The sequence below is a fragment of the Dryobates pubescens genome, chromosome Z (genome assembly GCF_014839835.1).
Source record: "Dryobates pubescens isolate bDryPub1 chromosome Z, bDryPub1.pri, whole genome shotgun sequence".
In the NCBI taxonomy this organism is placed as follows: domain Eukaryota; kingdom Metazoa; phylum Chordata; class Aves; order Piciformes; family Picidae; genus Dryobates; species Dryobates pubescens.
The window spans coordinates 130099634-130119355 of record NC_071657.1 but is presented as its reverse complement, the minus strand read 5'-3'; the positions used below and the strand labels follow the sequence as shown (position 1 = coordinate 130119355).

The 19722-nt window shown below is 40.7% G+C and overlaps 1 protein-coding gene across 3 annotated transcripts in view; it reads right to left on the bottom strand.

Annotated features, from left to right (window-relative positions):
- Positions 1-2669: 2669 nt before the first annotated feature.
- The window catches only part of USP15 (ubiquitin specific peptidase 15), a 65371-nt gene continuing 48318 nt past the window's right edge, over positions 2670-19722 (bottom strand). For 2 of the 3 annotated variants that reach the window (XM_054178020.1, XM_054178021.1), the window contains 14 exons: positions 14498-14671; positions 13982-14140; positions 12696-12920; positions 11332-11415; positions 11149-11243; positions 10188-10376; positions 8897-9012; positions 8507-8782; positions 8145-8215; positions 7662-7777; positions 5569-5718; positions 4911-5014; positions 4019-4107; positions 2670-3383 (listed from right to left, as the gene is read on the bottom strand). In XM_054178020.1, coding sequence (XP_054033995.1) covers positions 3198-3383; positions 4019-4107; positions 4911-5014; positions 5569-5718; positions 7662-7777; positions 8145-8215; positions 8507-8782; positions 8897-9012; positions 10188-10376; positions 11149-11243; positions 11332-11415; positions 12696-12920; positions 13982-14140; positions 14498-14671 — 2034 coding nt within the window. In that variant the 3' untranslated portion in view covers positions 2670-3197. Of the gene's footprint in view, positions 3384-4018; positions 4108-4910; positions 5015-5568; positions 5719-7661; positions 7794-8144; positions 8216-8506; positions 8783-8896; positions 9013-10187; positions 10377-11148; positions 11244-11331; positions 11416-12695; positions 12921-13981; positions 14141-14497; positions 14672-19722 lie in introns of those variants that run through there. The other variant, XM_054178022.1, reaches the window with a different exon arrangement.

Below are 19722 nucleotides of genomic sequence, written 5' to 3'. Positions count from 1 at the left end.
AGCACTGAAGGGTTGACACTAAACCATGTCCCTAAGCACCAGGTCCATGTGCCACTCGAACCACCCCAGGGACAATGACTCCACCACTGCCCTGGGCAGACCATACCAACGTTTGATAATCCTTTCAGTGAAGAAATATTTCTTAACATCCAGCTTTAACCTCCCTTGTGCAGCTTGAGACCATTTCCTCTAGTCCTGTTGTTTGTCATCACAGAGGAGAGGCTGGCTCCTTCCTTGTTCCAAACTCCCCTCAGGTAGCTGTAGGTCAGCAATGAGGTCTCCCCTCGGCCTCCTTTTCTCTGGAGTGAAGAACCCCAGCTCCCTCAGATGCTCTTCCTAGGTCATGTGCTCCAGGCCCTTCATCTCTCAAGGGCTCTCATTAAAATAAGCAAGCTAAGCTCACAAGCTGTTTGTTGTGTTGAACACCTAAATACAAGGTTTTAAGCCAAAAGCTTGGGTCATTTTCCTGGCACTGTATCAGTCTGTCTCATCTCAAATCATAATGCATCATTTTCACCACTGATTGCAGAGTTAGAAACCATTTGATTATTGTTACAGCATTACTTACTTTTTTTTTGGGGGGGGGGGGGGGGGGGGGGGGGCAGGTTTTTGTGACAACCTTTTTTGTTGTTCAGCCTTGTTTAAAAACAGGAAAACTAAACTAGAGTCTGATAATGCCAGGAGAGGATCCCTTTTATATACACACTGTATTCTGGTGTACAAGAAGGGCTGTTGTTAGTAGGTCAAGAGATTCTCATCCCCCTCTACTATGCCCTGGTGAGGTCACACCTGGAATATTGTGTCCAGCTCTGGGCCACTCAGTTCAAGAAGGAACTCAGGGAACTGCTTGAGAGAGTCCAGAAGAGCCAAATGATGAAGGCAGTGGAACACCTTGCTTCCGAGGAGAGACTGAGGGAGCCAGGGCTCTTTAGCTTGGAGCAGACTAAGGGGTGACCTCATTCATGTTTATAAAGATGTAAAAGGTGAGTGCCAAGAGGATGGAGTCAGGCTCTGCTTGGTGATGCCCAATGACAGGACAAGGGGCAATGGGTGGAAGCTGAGGCATAGGAAGTTTCATGGAAACATGAGGAAAAAAATGTTTTCACTGTGAGGGTGATGGAACACTGGAGCAGGCTGCCCGGGGAATTGTGGAGTCTCCCTTCTCGGGAGATACTCAAGACCCACATGGGTATGCATCCTGTGTGATCTGCTCTAGGTGATGCTGCTTCTGTGATTCTATTAGTCTTATTCTCAGACAGAGACCACCCATTCCAGAAACGCTGCAAGGAAAGAATCTGTAAGAAAATGGAAGGACTAAATAAGGCCTTGAATAGCTTTATTGAAATCTGTATAAATAAACATGCGCATTTCAAATGTAAACCCAAGTGAACTCAAGTGCAGACAAAATTTTAACCTCTGTCATGCAGGAGGTTAGTTTACATTAAAAAAGGAAAAAAACCAAAAAAGAAAAGGAAAAAAAAAAAAAGAGAAAAAAATTCCAACCAAAATTAAAATCAACCTCAAAGCAGCTTTAAAATACCAGGATGAAACACCAGTTTTAATATCAAGGTATAAAGCAAAGCCACATCCAACATACCTCATTTATATCCTGGTCAAATGCAATTATTTGTTTTTAAACCTTTTTAATGCTAACATAAATAAATAATTTACCAAAATGTGCACTCACAGAGTGAACTTTTATTTACAATACACAATTTATAACCTATTGTATTTGATTAGTTCAAGTGAAGAACATCATACTTTCTGGTTTTGTTTGTCGTCTTCTTTTTAAAATCATTTGTTTCAACGGCGGGACACAAAGCAGTTATCCAGGTAGTAGATATGTGAAGTGTGTCCCCAGACTTTTTAAGAGCCCCCTCTCAAAGGCAGTATTGTATACAAATCAACAATACATTCTTCCAACTAGATCAAAGGGAAAGCAGCAAATTAAAGAACGTTCCAGATTTATGTCACACTTCTTTTGGCATCCTGGACCCCTGAACATAGTTAACTAAAGTCCAATTTGAAGTTTGTATGCCTTATATACTGTACAGGTTCTGACTTGAACATGCAATTGCCAATTCTGTTATAATGAGTTACCTTTCCAGATATGCTGTAAGGCTATGGTGAATCCCTTCAGGAACACACAGAGCAAATTAACTGGCCCACCCTTAAAGAAATCTTGTTCATTAACCATTTAAAGGCAGGTTATGTTCAAAAAACTCTCACCTAAGCCCGACACACAGTCATTACTATGGATACAGAATCCTATTAACTCTGACCCTATTACAGAGTAGTTTGCAAGCTGTCAAACTACCAAAAAAAAAACCAACCAATGGGGAGAGAGAACTGAAGAGCACAATTTTCAATTCTGGACCGACATCAGATTCAAATGATGCGTGTCTTATAAGCAAGAGAACAGGAGTTATGTCTGCAGAGTAGGCTCCCACAAGCAACAAAGGATACTTACACTGAATTGAAAAAACTCTTTGTTAATGCAGCATGAAATCCAGAACCTGTTCCACAGCAGCGGTAAGATGAACGTAACATTCTGGATGCTCAACTATATCACAAAAGGTTAAAACACCTTTTCAAGCTGTTTCTTCTATTGTGACCAAATTATTCTTGTTATTATTATTGTTTTTTAAGGAAAAAGGGAAAAAAAACCCCACAATATCAGGGAGAAGCAAAAAATTTGCTCTTTCAAGAAAACTACTGCTTAGGTATTTATGACATTTGTACTTGGAGCCTGTGTGACAGCCTAAGGAACACGTACATATTCATTCAGAAACTAGACTTGGCAGTAGTATCCTTGCAGTACTAAGAAATAAACGTCAGAAGTCCACAGATTTAACATTTCAAGTTATTAACTCACAGCCAAACCAAAAGAAAAACGTAATCCATCAGAACAGCAGCAGAAAACTTAAAAGGGGTTTATTTGTGATTTCCTATATATAACTGGTGAATACAAGACTGTAAATGCATTAGAGACAATTGCTGTTTAACTTTTTATTATCTTTTTTTTTTTTTCCACTTCAAGTACTGCACGTTAAAATGTATTAAAGATTTACATTCTGTTATCCGAAATTCCTCATCTCAGGTTCGTGGTTTTTTAATTCTTAATTTGCTGGGTAATTTCACTCTCTCGATCGGTATCCCCAGGGAGAAAGTCTCTTTTATGGCTTCTAGTTCTTCCATTAATTAGTGTGCATACAATTTTCATTTTCTAGATCATTATCGTTTTCATTGCTGTCTTCATCACTTTCTAGGGGGATGCCTGTGGCAGCTGAAGCACCTTGTTTAGTTTCCCGGTCAAGAGGGAAAAAGCCAGTTCCACTGATTGTGTCCTGTCTCTGGTAGAAGAGCACATATGCTGCTTTGGACTGCAAAAGAGAGATTTACAATGCAAGTTACCAAAGATATTTTTCCAAAGTCTATTTTTCAAGTACAAAGCTTTCACACAGGTTATTGTTGCATTGTAGAGCAAACAGGTTTTGTACTGTCCTTTGAGAGAACACAAATGGCTACCTACAAATAGACTAGAATGGACTAGACTAGACTAGACTAGATCAGACCAGGTTGGAAGAGACCTCTGAGATCATCACATCCAACCCACCATCCAACACCATCTAATCAATTAAACCATGGCACCAAGCACCCCGTCAAGTCTCCTCCTAAACACCTCCAGTGATGGTGACTCCACCACCTCCCTGGGCAGCCCATTCCAATGGGCAATCACTCTCTCTATGAAGAATTTCTTCCTAACATCCAGAGATTGTAATGAAAAATGGAATTCAGAAGACTTTCCTTGGTTCGACACTAGGTTTGTGTGTAACACTGCATCTGCTCCACGTCTTCGGGCAGCCCATTCCAATGGGCAGTCATTGGAATGAGAATCCTACACAAATGGCTACCTACAAATGTACTGCAAGTGTCAGAATTTACTCTTTAATTTTAATTCCTTCCTGAAGAAAACATCATCAACAGCCTCAGAGTTAGAAACACAAAAACTACTTGCCACTATTTGGTCCTCACATGCCGTGGACACGCTACTGTCATCAAAGTAGTACCATTTTCCATCATCCTTGTTTTTTGCAAAAGCAGTATCTAGGACAAAAAAGTACAATGTCTAAGGACTTTGTATCTTCATGGATGTAGGCAAAGAAAGATTAGCCAGCAATGTCCTCCTTCTAAAGAGAATGTGTAATGACAAAGCATAGTCAAAATAAAATCCCACAGTCACTGTTTCAATCTTTTTATCTTCTTTCAAGGAGGTCACAGGATGTGAGGGGTTGGAAGGGACCTCTGGAGATCTTTTGAGTCCAACCCCCCAGGAACAAATCCAGATGGGTCTTGCAAGTCTCCAGAGAAGGAGACTCCACCACCTCTCTGGGCTGCCTGTTCCAGTGCTCTGTGACCCTTACAGAAAAGTTCTTCCTCACGTTGAGGTGGAACTTCCTGTGCTGTAGTTCACATCCATTGCTCCTTGTCTTATCACAGGGTGCAGATGACACCCAGCCCTCATATTTCTATACATTTCTTAGATTCCCCTCTCAGTCTTCTCCTCTCCAGACTAAACAGCTCCAGGTCTCTCGATCTCTCATAAGGCACAATGTTCAAAAATACAGACAAGTAAAATCAAATCAACTGCAAGGGTACAAGGGTACTCTCGCATTTTCTTCCCCCCCCCAATATGCATAACTAAAAGTATAAAAGAACCTACGATTACCACTGAAAGCTCATTCTGTGCAGATTTTTGTGTTAGAATACTTGTGAAAGCATTTCAAGGTAGTGAAAACAAACCTGTCCTTCAACCATTAAAAATGCCACTGATTCAAAGCAATGAGTAACTGAAATAAACAGGGAAAGAAAGCTGGCATGCAGAGTGATGATGCTTGAGGTGAACTTACAGTGCCCGCCGCCCATTCCTCCGTAGTGGTTGGAGACGGCGATCAAGTTGTAGCGGCAAGGCCCTGCATTGGGATTAATGAGGAACTCTGACATGTCCAAGTCGCTGTTTAAAAAACAGAATGAAACAACAAAAAACCACACACACAAAACCAAAACACAAAGAAAACAACCAAAAGGAGGCAATGTTAATAATATTTTAAATATTTTCACTTTTTGGTGGACTTTCAGACCTTTATATTCCCCAGGAAACCCATATAGACCACTGACAGCACAGCTCCTTCCCTGGAACCAGGAAGCTGAGCCTGAAGTGCTGACAGGAGCTCTTCCACATCTATCTACTGGTAACAATTTTTGCAAGTTCACACTTTTCACAGAATCACAGAATTGTCAGGGCTGGAAGGGACCTCAAGGATCATCTAGTTCCAATCCTCCTGCCACGGGCAGGGACACTTTCCACTAGATCAGATTGCCCATAAACAACATCCAGCCTTCCTACAAGCGTAAAAGCTTCACCTACAAGCATTTTGTCATCAGTGTTTACTAGAGCCACGTGTGGAAGCTGAGAACAAATCCATTTTACCCAACTGCTGAATCAATCATGTGCCCTAGTTCTGCCAGCATTCACACTCCCAGTACCAAAATATTTAGGTTTCTTACTTTACTGGAAAGTCAACCAATGTATCCAACTTGTCCCTCATGTATCTGCTGTAGGAAAAGCGCTTTAAATGAACTACCAGTACAGGGGGCAGCGACCATAAGTCTAACTTCTTAGTAGCTTGCTGATGTTCTTTGCAGTTTGGACAATACCTAAAAGAAAAAAACCCAATCAATTTTAGATAACAGCTGTCTGTCTGTTAAAATACATCACCATAGAGAAAACCAGTAAAATCACAGAAACGTTCAGGCTGGAAAAGACCTTCAGGATCACCAAGTCCAACCCAGAACCCTACTCTACAAGGTTCACCCCTAAATCATATCCCCAAGCACCACATCCAAATGACCTTTAAACTCATCCAGGGTTGGTGACTCAGCCACCTCCCTGGGTAGCCTATTCCAATGACTGACCACTCTTTCCATGAAAAACTTTTCCCTAATGTCCAGTCTAAACCCTACCCAGTTGCAGCTTGAGGCCATTCCCTCTTGTTCTATCACTAATTACCTGTGAGAAGAGATCAGCACAACCTCTCCACAATGTTCTTTCAGGTAGTTGTAGAGAGCAATGAGCTCTCCCTTCAGACTCCTCTTTTTCAAACTAAGTAGCCCCAGCTCCTTCAGTCACTCTTCATGAGGTTTATTCTCCAGGCCATTCCCCAGCTTTGTTGCCCTCTGCACTGGCTCCAGCACCTCCACATCTCTCTTGTATCAAGGTGCCCAAAACTGAACACACTCAAGGTGTGGCCTCACCAGAGCTGAGTACAAGGGGACAATCACCTCCCTACTCCTGCTGGACACAGCATTTCTAATTCAAGCCAGGATGCCATTGGCTCTCTTGGCCACCCGGGCACACTGCTTGCTCATATTCAGCTGCTTGTCTGTTAGAACACCCAGGTCCCTTTTAGCTGAAATAGGAGGAACTGCATGAGCAAAAGCTGAAAACCATGACCCATCTTTTGCTACTAATGCTAGATAACCCTTGCAGTTTAAAATGTGAGGTGCTAGCATGCAAGCATACTCACAGTGAAGATCAGCAGCATTTTAAACACTAAAGTGGCACCCCTAGGATTCTTGTCTCCTATAGTACTCCCTGTGTCCATAGTTAAAACATAGCTTTCTTGTATTTTAGAAATAAAGATGAAGGGTTATGAAAATACTTCTTCCAAGTTTCAATTGCCAAATTCAGCTCTCTCTCAACCCATCCCACCTACCACTAAAACCAGGTAACAATGACTCTTGGGGACTCGAAGAAATTCCCCACTATAAAAACCTGCTTTCTTACTAGGCAAGTACCAAACAGGCTGTGACCTACAAATTTCTGTTCCCTGCAATGCATACTTGAATCTTTCTAGAACTAAGGCTCAGAAAGGAAGATTAAGTGTCAGGGGTTGAATTTAAATTTGCTGCTGTTATTCACAACCATCCAGCCTCACGCCAGCTTCAAGATGAAAGTGCTGGCTGAGGCAGAGTATTATGGGGCTTGAGGCTCTCTTAACAGGAGAGGCTTCCTGTTCTGGCTGCTGCTTTTTGGTTCCTGGTTTTGGGTGTTGGCTCTTTCCTGCAGGAATGGCAGCAGGAGAGGTGGGAATTGGCTAGCTCCCTGGTTTTTCTGCTTTATGCTGCATTTTTCTTTTTCCTGCACCTAGGCTATTATTGTTGTGCATTATATTATTAGCTAAGGTAATTGTGCATTGTGGTGTTATTATTATCCCATTTGCTCAGTAAAACTTTTTATCTTAATTCCTTTTCTCTCAACCCAGCATCATTTTCTGTGTTACTCTTCCCTCACTACTTTGTTGGGGGAAAACAGGCAGGTGAACCAATTTACAGTATGTGGGAACAATGCAGGGAACCAACTCTTCTGTGAGGTGGTCTAAGCATATTCAGTATCTTGGTATCTGACAACTGAAGATATAAAGGTGGGGGAGAAAGACGAGCCCTAATTAAAAAAGGCTGCATAAGACAAGAAATGAGAACAGGAAGGGCTACACTTGAAATTCAAAGCTTCAAAACCTTATTAAGAAACCAATTAGATTTTTGTAATTACATTTTGAGAAATACAACATAAAACATCATAATTTTGTTTTTGTTCTTACCATGGATCTTCAGCACCTAGTTTTTCCTTTGTGGTGAACAGCTCAATGCAATCTTTTAATTTCACGAAAGGCTTTTTGGGAGGTTTATATTCCACACTTTCATGTTTTTCAAAATCCTAAAGAGAAGTATTTCTTGAGTTAAGAGAACAAATGAAACAAAACTCATTTTAGTGATGATATCTTACTATACAGAGCAACTACACAGCTCCTACACATGGAAAAACTCACTGAAACCACTGCAGCGAAAAAATGTTCATGGCTTCAGATTTACTCCCCAATTAGTAAACCTCAGATTTGCTAATTACTTAGAGGTGTAAATCAAGTTTATTTAGGACAACATATCTACTGTAAGTAACAAGAAAAAAACAAAACTAGCTTCCTCTTTTGAAAACTTACAGTCTCTTTATGTGACTTGAATTTAGTTGCATTTTTCACACTGAAGTTGTATTAGTGCCGGAAATGGGAGCAACACGAACAGCTTACCTCTGCTGCACTATCATCAAAATATCTCTTCTTCAATTCAGGATCCCAATCCAAAGCAAGAAAAGATCTTTCTAAGATTAAAAACATGTTTTCTCTTAATATTATTTCTTGCTTTACATGAAACAGTATTAACTTTGGGCAAACACTCTTTAGAATTAAACAATGCTAACATGAATTTAAGATTTAAAAAGAACCTGAAGCACAATCTCTGCATTTCTAAGAGTTAATTACAGTAACAGGATTTATTATTTAAGGAAAAAAGTATCAAATGACACTGAAAGAATAAAACACTATTCTATGGAAGTGGAAGTCAGAAAAAAGTATCAAAATCCAAAGTTGCCCAGCATGCCCCCGTGACTTACCGTCAAGCCTAGGCTGTCTATCATCAAATCTAATGTGCCTGGTATCATCTTTGATGTAGTTTATGTCAGTATTGCCTAAATTATTGAACTGGAATGTAAACAATCGCTTCTTGTGCCCCGTGAGTGGTTGACCTTTGCAAGTATCTTCAGTACATAATCCATTTTCGGAGTCATTGTCACCTCCAACTGAATCTTCTGATTGGCTGTTTTCATTCTCTGAAGGCAGTTCCTGATCCTGGCTGGATTCGTCATCTTGTTCATCCGTTTCCATTTCACCTGAAACAATTGGAAATATAAAGAGGAAGAAATAAGGTAGAATAGCAGTAACTGAAAGACACTACAGAATTAACTTCATTTTCAAATGGAATGCAAAATACTAAACAGTCTTACTTGGAGATCCTTCTTCATGTATTCCATTTGGGCCATTACCATTGATGCCATGGTCCTTACAGCAGTGCAAGGATCCTTCAGTGTCTTCACTTTCAGTAGATGTTTTTACATATCGGCTAAATATAGCAAATGAAAGCCACAATTAATATCAATGATTTTTGAACAGACAATTAAACCATTACAGCCAATCCTTTCTAGCATACTGTATTCACAGAATCAGAGAATCACAGAACGATCTGGGTTGGAAGGGACCTCCGAAGGTCAGCTAGTCCAACCCCCTTCGCAGTAAAAGCAGGGACAGCCTCAACTAGATCAGGCTGCCAAGAGACCTGTTGAGCCCCACCCTGAATGTCTCCAGGGATGGGGCCCCAACCAACTCCCTGGGAAACCTGTGCAAGTATTCTACTACCTTCATGGTAAAGAACCTGTTCCTAACATCCAATCTAATTCTGATCTTCTCTAGTTTGAAGCCATTGCCCCTTGCCCTATCGCCAGTAGGCATCCTTCAGGTACTGGAAGATTGCTATTAGGTCTCCCTGGAGCCTCCTCTTTTCCAGGCTAACAACCCCAGCTCCCTCAGCCTCTTTGTAGCAGAGGTGCTCCAACCCCCTGCGCTGCCTTTGAATTTGTTCAGAATTATTGCCTAACAAGCACGTCTGAAATGGCACATCTATGGAGTTTTTGGCAGTTAGCTGATCTTAAACCATTTCATTCTTGGTATTAGTTTCTGTTTGTTTCAGAAATCACTTATTGAACAGTTCACCAACCGTGTTTTTAACAAGCACAAAACCCACGTTCTCTTACAGAGCAAATTTCATCAACAGAAAATAGAACATAACTGTAAATTGGGTGTTACATGGTTCCAATTTCTTCCACAGAAGGACATTTATTCAAGTCTAGTTTCAGAAAGTGTCTACTGTGTGCCTGTGCTATTACTGGATCCAACGAGAGGCAGTATCCTCCTTTTTGTCTGACTTCTTAACTCTCTCTTCCTCTTTCTTTGTCACCTCTGCTCCAGTCCAATCTAACAAACCCAACTCATTAGCCATTTGGTGTCGGTTTGCTTTAATTTACTCCAAGGGAATTATAAATAGCATGACTTGCCCTGCAGCCCAGGCTTGGCTCAGGATACTGGGTCATGACACTAGCTCACACTTTGAGTGGCTAAAATTTTAGTTAACAGAAAGTAAATGAAAGACAAAACACTCAAATCTAACCATTTATAAGTGCCTACTGATTCCAGCTATTAGCATCATTCATAACATACAAGGTTTTCTTGAAATAACCTTACCACATTCTTAGCAGTAGCAGGTTATACAGTTTATCTTCAGTATTGTTTCTAGGCACTGCTATGAGAAAAGGTTGACCAAACAGCGAAGAACCACTATGACTGTAGCTAGTGTGCCTGCATTTTTCCCTCAAACAAACAGGAATTATAACTTGTTCTGTGTCTTCTGTTCTATTGATAGCAATTTCAAATCTAAAAGAAAAACAAACAGAAATACAAATGGCAACTGTCAGTTGAAAGGCTACAAAGGGACCAAAAAAAACCAAAAAAAGAAGTAATGAAACCCCAAACAGCTGGCTTTATCTTATGTCTAGGTTTTAATCTTTTGCAAATAACTAAACAAAAAGCATAGAGATCAAAGAATCACAGAATGTTAGGGGTTGAAAGGGACCAGTCCAACCCCCTGCCAGAGCAGGATCACCCAGAGCAAATCATACAGGATGCATATACATGTGGGGCTTGAATATCTCCAGAGAGTGAGACTACACACCCCCTCTGGGCAGCCTGTTCCAGTGTTCCAGCACCCTCACAGTGAAAACATTTTTTCTCATGTCTCCATGGAACTGCCCATGCCTCAATGTTCACCTGTTGCCCCTTGTTCTGTCACTGCGCATCACCCAGAACAGCCTAACTCCATCCTCATTTATAAACATTAATGAGGTCATCCCTTAGTCTCCTCTTCTCCAAGCTTCTTCCTCATAAGGAAGAATTTCCACTCCATCATTTGTGTGGCTCTGTGCTGGACTCTTTCAAGCAGTTCCTTGTGGTTCTTCTTGAACTGAAGGGCCCAGAACTGGACACAAAATTCCAGATACGGCCTCACCAGGGCAGAGTAGAGGGGAATGAGAACTTCTCTTGACCTACTGACCACACCCCTTCTAATACACCCCAGAACAGCCTTTGCTTTCTTGGCCACAAGAGCACATTGCTGGCTCAAGATATGAAGAACGTTATCTATACTTACATGTAAATGTCATCACGTTCCATAATACTACTTAGATTGTCATCCATGCCAAATATCCTGTGGAACCTGTGATTGTATATATCAGTAACAATCATCTAAAAAGGAAAGAGAATATGCATCATTATATCAGCTTTATTACCTGTTAAAATGTTCATTGTGTTTCATTGAAGAAATCCCTCTTACCTTATCTGCAGCAACACCAGACAAAGCTGACAATGCTGTACAAAGATCCATTATATTTCCAATTTTGGGAACAACTACTTTGTACTAAAAAAAACAAATAAACAGAATGTCATTGAATTTCTTCAGTGGACAAATATGCATGAGTTAAAAACCCAACCAAACAACATGTATGCATGCTATTGACTAGATTCTTAAAACTGGAATACAAATCTAGTTGTTGATAAAGTATTTATGGGGGACAACGGCAACGGCAAGCCATGGATAAACACTGAATTCTAATTTCACATGCAGAAAGAGAACCTGATGATTAGCAGTCAAAGGAAACCTCTTTGTGGCTTCCCTTAGTTGCAGTACACCTGCAGTTTGTAATGAAACTCCACATAGGACTCCTATCAGTCATTTGCATAATAAATAAAACAGGATTAATTAGAAATAAGGTATTACAACTTTGCAACTAATTGCCAAGTGCAGCATGTGTTGGATATCTACATAAGTCATATAGTTGTTGTAAAGTTCTACTGAGCCTGTACTTTTCCCAAACTCTTTCCATTCCTCACAACCATCTCACACATCATACAGAGTCATCTGCAACTATTCTGTAGCTCTTGTGCAAAGCTGTTCTCGTAATTAACTTTCTAGAAGGCTCATCTTGCACTAGTTAACACATGTCCCTTTTGCTTTGACTTCTCTAATTCACACTGCCTTTTTAGAACACCCCTTTTTCCCTTACTTCCCTTCTTATAGTAGTCTGATATCAGCTGTTAAAGCCTTTTTTGCAAGTCTGCCTAGGTGCCTTGTTATCTTTATTTCACCTGACCTGGCTTATCCTGTAAGGTACAGCTAGAACCATTTAATAGTGGTTTTGTTACCTTAACTGACATGCATTGTTCTATGCCTTTCTAAGGTGTAGAATACCAGCCTCTCAAAAAAATGCAAACTTCAGGAACACCTGGTATATTTAGCCATGGGATTTTGTCGCACTACTTACTTGCCTTCTGAGGCTAAGAAGCTAAAGAACTAACTATGCCTGAATTAAGAGTTTAATTTTTTTTATAACCATAAACATTAGTTATAGCAACATTAAAATAAAAAAAATGAGAGGAGCATGCATTTTAAAGATTAAGAAACCTTATCAACACAACCATAAAGAACTTGCCAATATCCTCCTTAAAAATGACAGAAATGTCAGAAGGTATGTAAAGTCTTCCCCGGTCTTTGCAAACGGGACTTTCAGAATGCACACCTGAAAACTAAAGCTTGCTGGATTTGCTTATTGCACGTAGAAATGTAAAACACAAAGGAACTCAGGTTCCTTGTTAATGCCACATGAACCAGGATTTCTGCACATAAAGCAAGAGGCTTACCTGCATAGGCTTTGCAAGTGGATCCATTCTAACTAAATAAACTTCCAAAGTGCGCTCTTTTTTCATGGGTAGCGGAAGTGTCAAGTAACAAAAGGGATCAAAGGTTACAGATATCTTAGCACATTCAGGACAAACTAGGGTGGATTTAAAAAGGCCATGAAATATATCTACAATGATGGAATCATTTCTTTTTAAATGGTTTTCCCAGGCTTCTTCAGCAACCACCTGCAATTAAAGCACAACCTGGGTTATGATGAAGTAATAGGAAATGCATAGTGAGAATCAAGTAAGAGTACTTGATAGAACTTGCTCAAATACCACCTAAACATAGAGCTCTCACTCCAAAGTACCCTGTAAAATATAGAATACATAGAATACATAGAATAAACCAGGTTGGAAGAGACCTTCAAGATCATCACGTCCAACCCATCAACCAATCCAACACCACCCAAACAACTAACCCACGGCACCAAGCACCCCATCAAGTCTTCTCCTGAAAACCTCCAGTGATGGCGACTCCACCACCTCCCCAGGCAGCCCATTCCAATGGGCAATCACTCTCTCTGTATAGAACTTTTTCCTAACATCTAGCCTGAACCTCGCCTGGTGCAGCCTGAGACTGTGTCCTCTTGTTCTGGTACTGGCCGCCTGGGAGAAGAGACCAACATCCGTCTGTCTACAACCTCCCTTCAGGTAGTTGTAGAGAGTAATAAGGTCACCCCTGAGTCTCCTCTTCTCCAGGCTAAGCAACCCCAGCTCCCTCAGCCTCTCCTCGTAGGGCTTGTACTGATCTTAAGGATTGCATGCTTTTCCTAGGACAGAGATTCCATCAGTTGTATTACACAGTCTGAAAGAGACTTCAAGTGGATTGGGGCAAGAAAAAAAAAGGCAAATAAAACCAAAATTTCCATCTGAAGTAACTCATAACAAGAAAAAGTATGTATTATTTCTGTGCTTGTAGCTCAGTGCTAGAAGTAAGAGCACTGGAGAAAGACAGAATACTGAATGCTGTAGATCAGAATAAAAGAACAACAGAATGAAAATTATTTTCCCAACTGAATGAAAAGGTCTTTAATAATAGCCTTAACAACCTCTCAGATCCCAATTGTCTTCCAAATAAACAGAAGTTTACACAGGTACTTAAACATGATCTTCAAGTCTTGGCTTATTTTCTGAAACCCCCTTCCAGAAAAAGCAGTATGTATTAGTGTCCCAACCTTTCTGTGCACAGTCACATAGAAGCATATTGTAATGTATAGCTGTGGCTGATCAGCCAAAACTCTTACCTTGTCTGGTCTCCCATCTGCATCCTTTAACTGAATGTAAGGCTTTTTCCTAATTCGATTCAGATCCTCATGTAATCCATCCAAGAGAAATGCCAGCAGCTCTTGACAATCTTGTTGCTGATAACCAGAAAACTGCGGTGCAAATCGTCCCACTTGTGTCTAAAAAAAACCCCAAACCACATACAAATACTTCTGGTACTTAATTGTTATAAAGAATAGATACTTCCAAGACACTGCAGCAGAAAGTTTAAAAGGTTAAGCTTACAGAAGCATAAAAGATAAACTTTTCAATGGGTACAGGAAGCCAAATTGAATTCTTAAAGACCAAACCTCAAGGACAGTTGACACTTATTTGAATATACATCCGAGCGTCTCAATGGTTAAATGAACAGACTGCATACTGATGACTGTTACTTCAAATTCTTTTTCTTGTATATTTCCATAAGTTTTGTCTCCTTGAACTAGAAAAGCAGAACTGACAATGCTTTTAACATTCAAGTTAAATTCCCTACTGACCTTAAAAGCTCTTGGGGTAACATAGCTGTATTTTCCTGACCACATCTGCTTGATGAGCTCCGCGTAAGATTTTGCTATTTCACCTCTCATTCCTAAAGGATTGTCGAAATTCAGCTCTTCTTGGTATTTATCATTGAGGAAGTATTCTGTAAGGGGAGGTGTGTTGCTCAGACACTGTAAACAGAAATACAGAATTTTTACAACAGTGACTTGAATTAATACTATCCAAAGGAGGGTTGAACTTTGTTAACTACTTTCAACTGTAGTACCTACTGCCTGCAAGTTAAAAACAACAGACAATAAACCCCTCCAATGAAACAAGAAAAGGTATTTTCCAGAAACAAACATGGTTTTAAAGCCAGACTGGCTGCAGCTGTTATTAGAAGTTCTGCACAGGTAATACTTTTCACAGAATTATTGAGGCTGGAATAGACCTCTGAGATGATCATCATGTCCAGCCTAACACCTCCACAATGACTAGACCATGTCACTAAGTGCCACATCCAATCCTTCCTCAAACACCTCCAGGGATGGTGACTCTACCACCTCCCTGGGCAGACCATTCCAGTGTCCAATTACCCTTTCCAGGAGGAAGTGCTTCCTAACATCCAACCTAAACCACCCTTAGATCAGCTGCAAGCCATGGCCTCTCATCTTGTCAAAAGCCGCCTGGGAAAAGAGCCCAATCCCCACCATACTACAACTTCCATTCAGGTAGTTGTAGAGTGTGATAATTTATTAGATACAGTAGTCCAGCCATCCACAACTCAATTTGTATCAACAAACAAAAGAAGGTTCTTCATATTTGGACAGTAGCTTTATCAAACTCACAAATTTTCTTTAACAAAGAAAACTTCTGTAAAGTGCTTGCTCTCTGAACCTAAACTGGTCCTTTAGCTAAATAATCATAGGAAAAGATGAAACAGAAACTCCAAGATAAACTATGAGACAAACACAGAAGAGAAGGATTGATCTTCACCATGAGAAAGGTTAATACTGAAATTATAGTTATATGTTATGGATTAATTACTTGGAAAAACAAACAAACAAGAATAGAATTAACCAGGTTGGAAAAGACCTTTGAAATCATCAATTCCAACCTATCAAAAAATACATAGAATACATAGAAATGATTTCTGTAGCAAAGCAACCCACAGATAACAACTACTTATGTAATACCAAGGGATCATAATCAACCTCCATGAAAATCAGACAAACAATGCAACTGGATGAAACAATGCTTCATAAAGTTGTGTATTATGCATGAATACAAACATCCCAGAAGAGTTCTAAACTGTTGAGTCAAAGAGAAGATCTGTGAAGACTATGAGGGTATGGGAGGCATTAAGATACAAAAGAAGCTGAACAATGAGTAATCATTGTATTTAGTGCCATATATATATATATAAACTGTATCAGTGCATATGCCTCACTGGAATACTGCAATTCCAATACCAGACTATGATCTGTCTAGGACAGTCTGCCTGTCTGAAATATTCATGTTCTACTTCTCTAAATCCACATAGTTTAAATATGGGAAAACTCTGATAAAAAGAGTTTGCAAGGGCTCTGTTCAATTAACAAAAATATAATAAAATGAATGAAGAAAGATAGCCACCAAGACAGTCAATGGACAGGGAGTACTTGCCCTGTGAGAAAAGACTGTGTCATGGGTTGAGTTGAATCTGCTGCTGACACTCATACCATGCTGCATCGTGCCAGCTTCAAAGGAAAGCGCTGGCTGAAGCAAAGTATTATGGGGCTTGAAGTTCAAACTGTAACATGAGAGGCTTCCCGTTCTAGCTGCTGCTTTCAGTTTCAGGGTCGGGGGTGTTGGCTCTTTCTGCAGGATGAGGAGGGGTGGGGACAGTTTGCTGTGCTTTCCAGGAAAGCAGGCTAAGGTAATTGTGCACTGTATTATCTCATTTCCAGTAAAACTCTTTATCTCAAGCCCGAGGTGTTTTTTGGTGGTACTTTCCCTCCTGTGTGGAGAGATGGGGGTTTGGAATGCAGGCTGTGTGAAACCACTACAGACTGAAGCATCAGGGATTGTTCAGCCTGCTGAACAGACTGTTTCAGGGAGATCCAACAGCAGCCTTCTAGTACCTACAGGCAATTTAAGGAGAAGATGGGAACAAGCTCTTCACAGCAGCGTATAGTGGGAGGACAAGAAACAATGGGCTTAAGTTGAAATGAGAGGTTGAGAACACAAGTAAAAAGTTTTTAACTTTAAAAAATAGTCAAGCAGTGGAGCTGAGAAGCTATGCAGCCTTATTTGAGAATTTCCAGATTCAACTGGACAAAGCTGACTGATAGAAAGATCCAAGTAATAGGATAATAAGTGAATTACTTCACAACTGCCTATACTAGTGTCAGACCTGCTGAAAAGCTAATACAGCCCATAGCCTATGCCTATGGTAACTGAAACAGAGCACCAGAAACTTGATTATTTCAGGTTTCAGTGAAAGATTTCTGTTTCCTAGGGACAAACTTGCAGCCACAAGTGACTGCAGAGGGAGTATTAATCAGATTTATGAAAGAAGAAAACCCCACTGCAAAACTCTCAACAGCAGTTGTTCAAAAGTCCAGTGCATACGATCATGCTGATGTAACCAGCATGGGGAATGGGGGAAAAAAAAATGTTTTCAATTAAAACATTTCACAGAATCACAGAATTGTCAGGCTTAGAAGGGACCTCAAGGATCACCTAGTTCCAACTCCTCTGCCATGGCCAGGGACACCACACTAGATCAGGTTGCTTAGAGCCACAACCAGCCTGGCCTTAGAAACCTCCAGGGATGAGGCTTCCACCACCTTCCTGGGCAGCCTGTTCCAGTGTCTCACCACCCTCATGGGGAAGAACTCCTTCCTAATGTCTAATGTAAATCTCCCCTCCTCTAGCTTGGATCCATTCCCCCTAGTCCTATCACTACCCAACACCCTAAAAAGTCGCTCACCCTCTTGTAGGCCCCTTTCAGATACTGGAAGGCCACTATAAGGTCTCCTTGAAGCCTTCTTTTCTCCAAACTGAACAACTCCAACTCTCAGCCTGTCCTCATAGGAGAGGTATTCCATCTCTCTGCTCATCCTTGTGGCCCTCGTCTGAACACATTCTTCTCTTGTTTTTTTAATCAAACCCCCAAAACTTTGTGACCTCTCAAGGGTTTCATGCAAAAGAAAAAAACAACACACCAAAACCAAGCCCCAAAACCAAACCAAAACCCAAAAGAAAGCATTTCTCACAGAGCTTTAGTCACTGGTATCCCAATCAAAAGGCAAAGCAGTGCTTAGGAAACATCTACAGGTGGCAGCACAGCAACGCTTCAGGAGAGTCATAATTTCCTACTTGTTTTCAGCTCAGAACATAGCTATGTAGATCCCAAATACTCCTGCTTGTTAATTTATTTTGTTAAGTTCCCTGATATGGGTTCAAACATGAATAATAATATGCTTTAACAAAGTCCACAAGCTCCCTTTTACCCTTCCTGTTCTATTTAATGCTCAGGCCTGCAAAAGCAGACATTTTAGTCCTTAATAATAATAATCAAGCCTGAGATGTTAGCCCTGAAGTAAATTAAGAATAGATACATGGCATACTCCTTCAAAAGAATCTGAGAACTCTGTATAACCAAAATACAAAATAATTCTTAATTACCTTTTTTTAAAAAAAAAAAAAAAAAAAGAAACAGTGATAAGACTTTCTTGAGAGAAATACAAAGGTATCTTGGCCTTATTCCTGCTCAGGCTAAGGAGGGACTGTTTAGAAGGCCTTGTGGTGATAGGATGAGGGACAACAGTTTGAAACTGAAGCAGGAGAGATTTAAGGTTACGGCTCTTCACAACAAGGGTGGTGAAATACTGGAACAGGCTGCCCAGAAAGGGAGTTGAGGCCCCATCAGTGATGATATTCAAGATCAGATGATGTGGCCCTGGACAGCCTGCTCTAGTTGGATGTGGCCCTGCTGACTGCAGGGGAGTTGGACAAGATGACCGTTGACAGTCCCTTCCAACACGACGCAATCTGTGAATCAGCTTGCAGCTGTTTGTGGTACCAAAGAGGATCTTACCCAATCTCTTCAACAGCTCTCCTCTAGTTGTTTTGAGCTCTGTAACACTGAAAGCTCCTAGTTGGAAAAGGAAAGGTCTCTTGACAATAATTACTTAGAAAGATGAAGGGGCAAGCCTAACCCTACCTGTAGAGTGAAGAAATATTAATGACTTTGCAACAAAAATTAAGGAACTGCCAGGATCATTGCATTTCTGCATAGTATGGTTACAGCACAAACACCCTCAGACAAGCACATCAGACTCTGCAGGGCAAGATGGCAAGGAACTGGCCCTCTTCTTCAAGGAACACTGGTAACAGTTCTGATGGAAACTACCTTCTCTGTATCAGAGATCAGAGCAAAGAGAAGCTGCCTGAGAAATGAAATGGTTTCTGGCTCTTATGTGAATGCTAAGGGGTGTCAGCGCTGTCTGGGGAGGATAAGATCTGAGAGAAGCGGTAATCAGCAGGAATGTGTACAAACTAAACTCAGCTTCCACTGAAAGATGCTATGTTAATTACACTCAGAACTGCCTGAATGGAAGGGATCAAAGCAGAGCTTTAGGAATAGAACATGAATAGAATTTGAAATTCTTTCAGAGTCTTAAACTCTACAGTAAACTCTTTTGTTTATAAAACCCCCAGATTTACCCTGGTAAACAGCCATGTGTTGCCATGACTGTGAAGGAAGACACCTTAAGAAGATAAATAAGGTACAGCAGGTAATTGAAGGCACCTCTGGAGGTCATCTGGTGCAACCCACCTGCTCAAAGAAGGGTCATCTAGAGCAGGTGACTTGGGATTATGTCCAGTCAGGTTTTGAGCATCTCCAAGGATGGAGGCTCCACAGCTTCCTTGGAAAACCCATTCCACTGTTTGATAACCCTTGCTGTAGAACAGAATTTCTTATATTTAAATAGAACTGCCTTGTGCTTCAGTTTGTGCCCATGGCCTTTTCTTTCAGACCAGTGCGAAGGGTCATGCTTGGTCTTCATTTCCTTCCATTGGGTATTTATATATATTGATAAGATTGCTCTGGGGCCTTCTCAACTCTGGGCTGAATGGTCCCAGGTCTCTCAGCTTCTTCATATAGGTCAGATGCTGTAATCCCTTTATCACCTTTGTGGCCTCTCACTGTACTTGCTTTAGTATATCCCTTTTTCTCTTCTAGTGGAAAGCA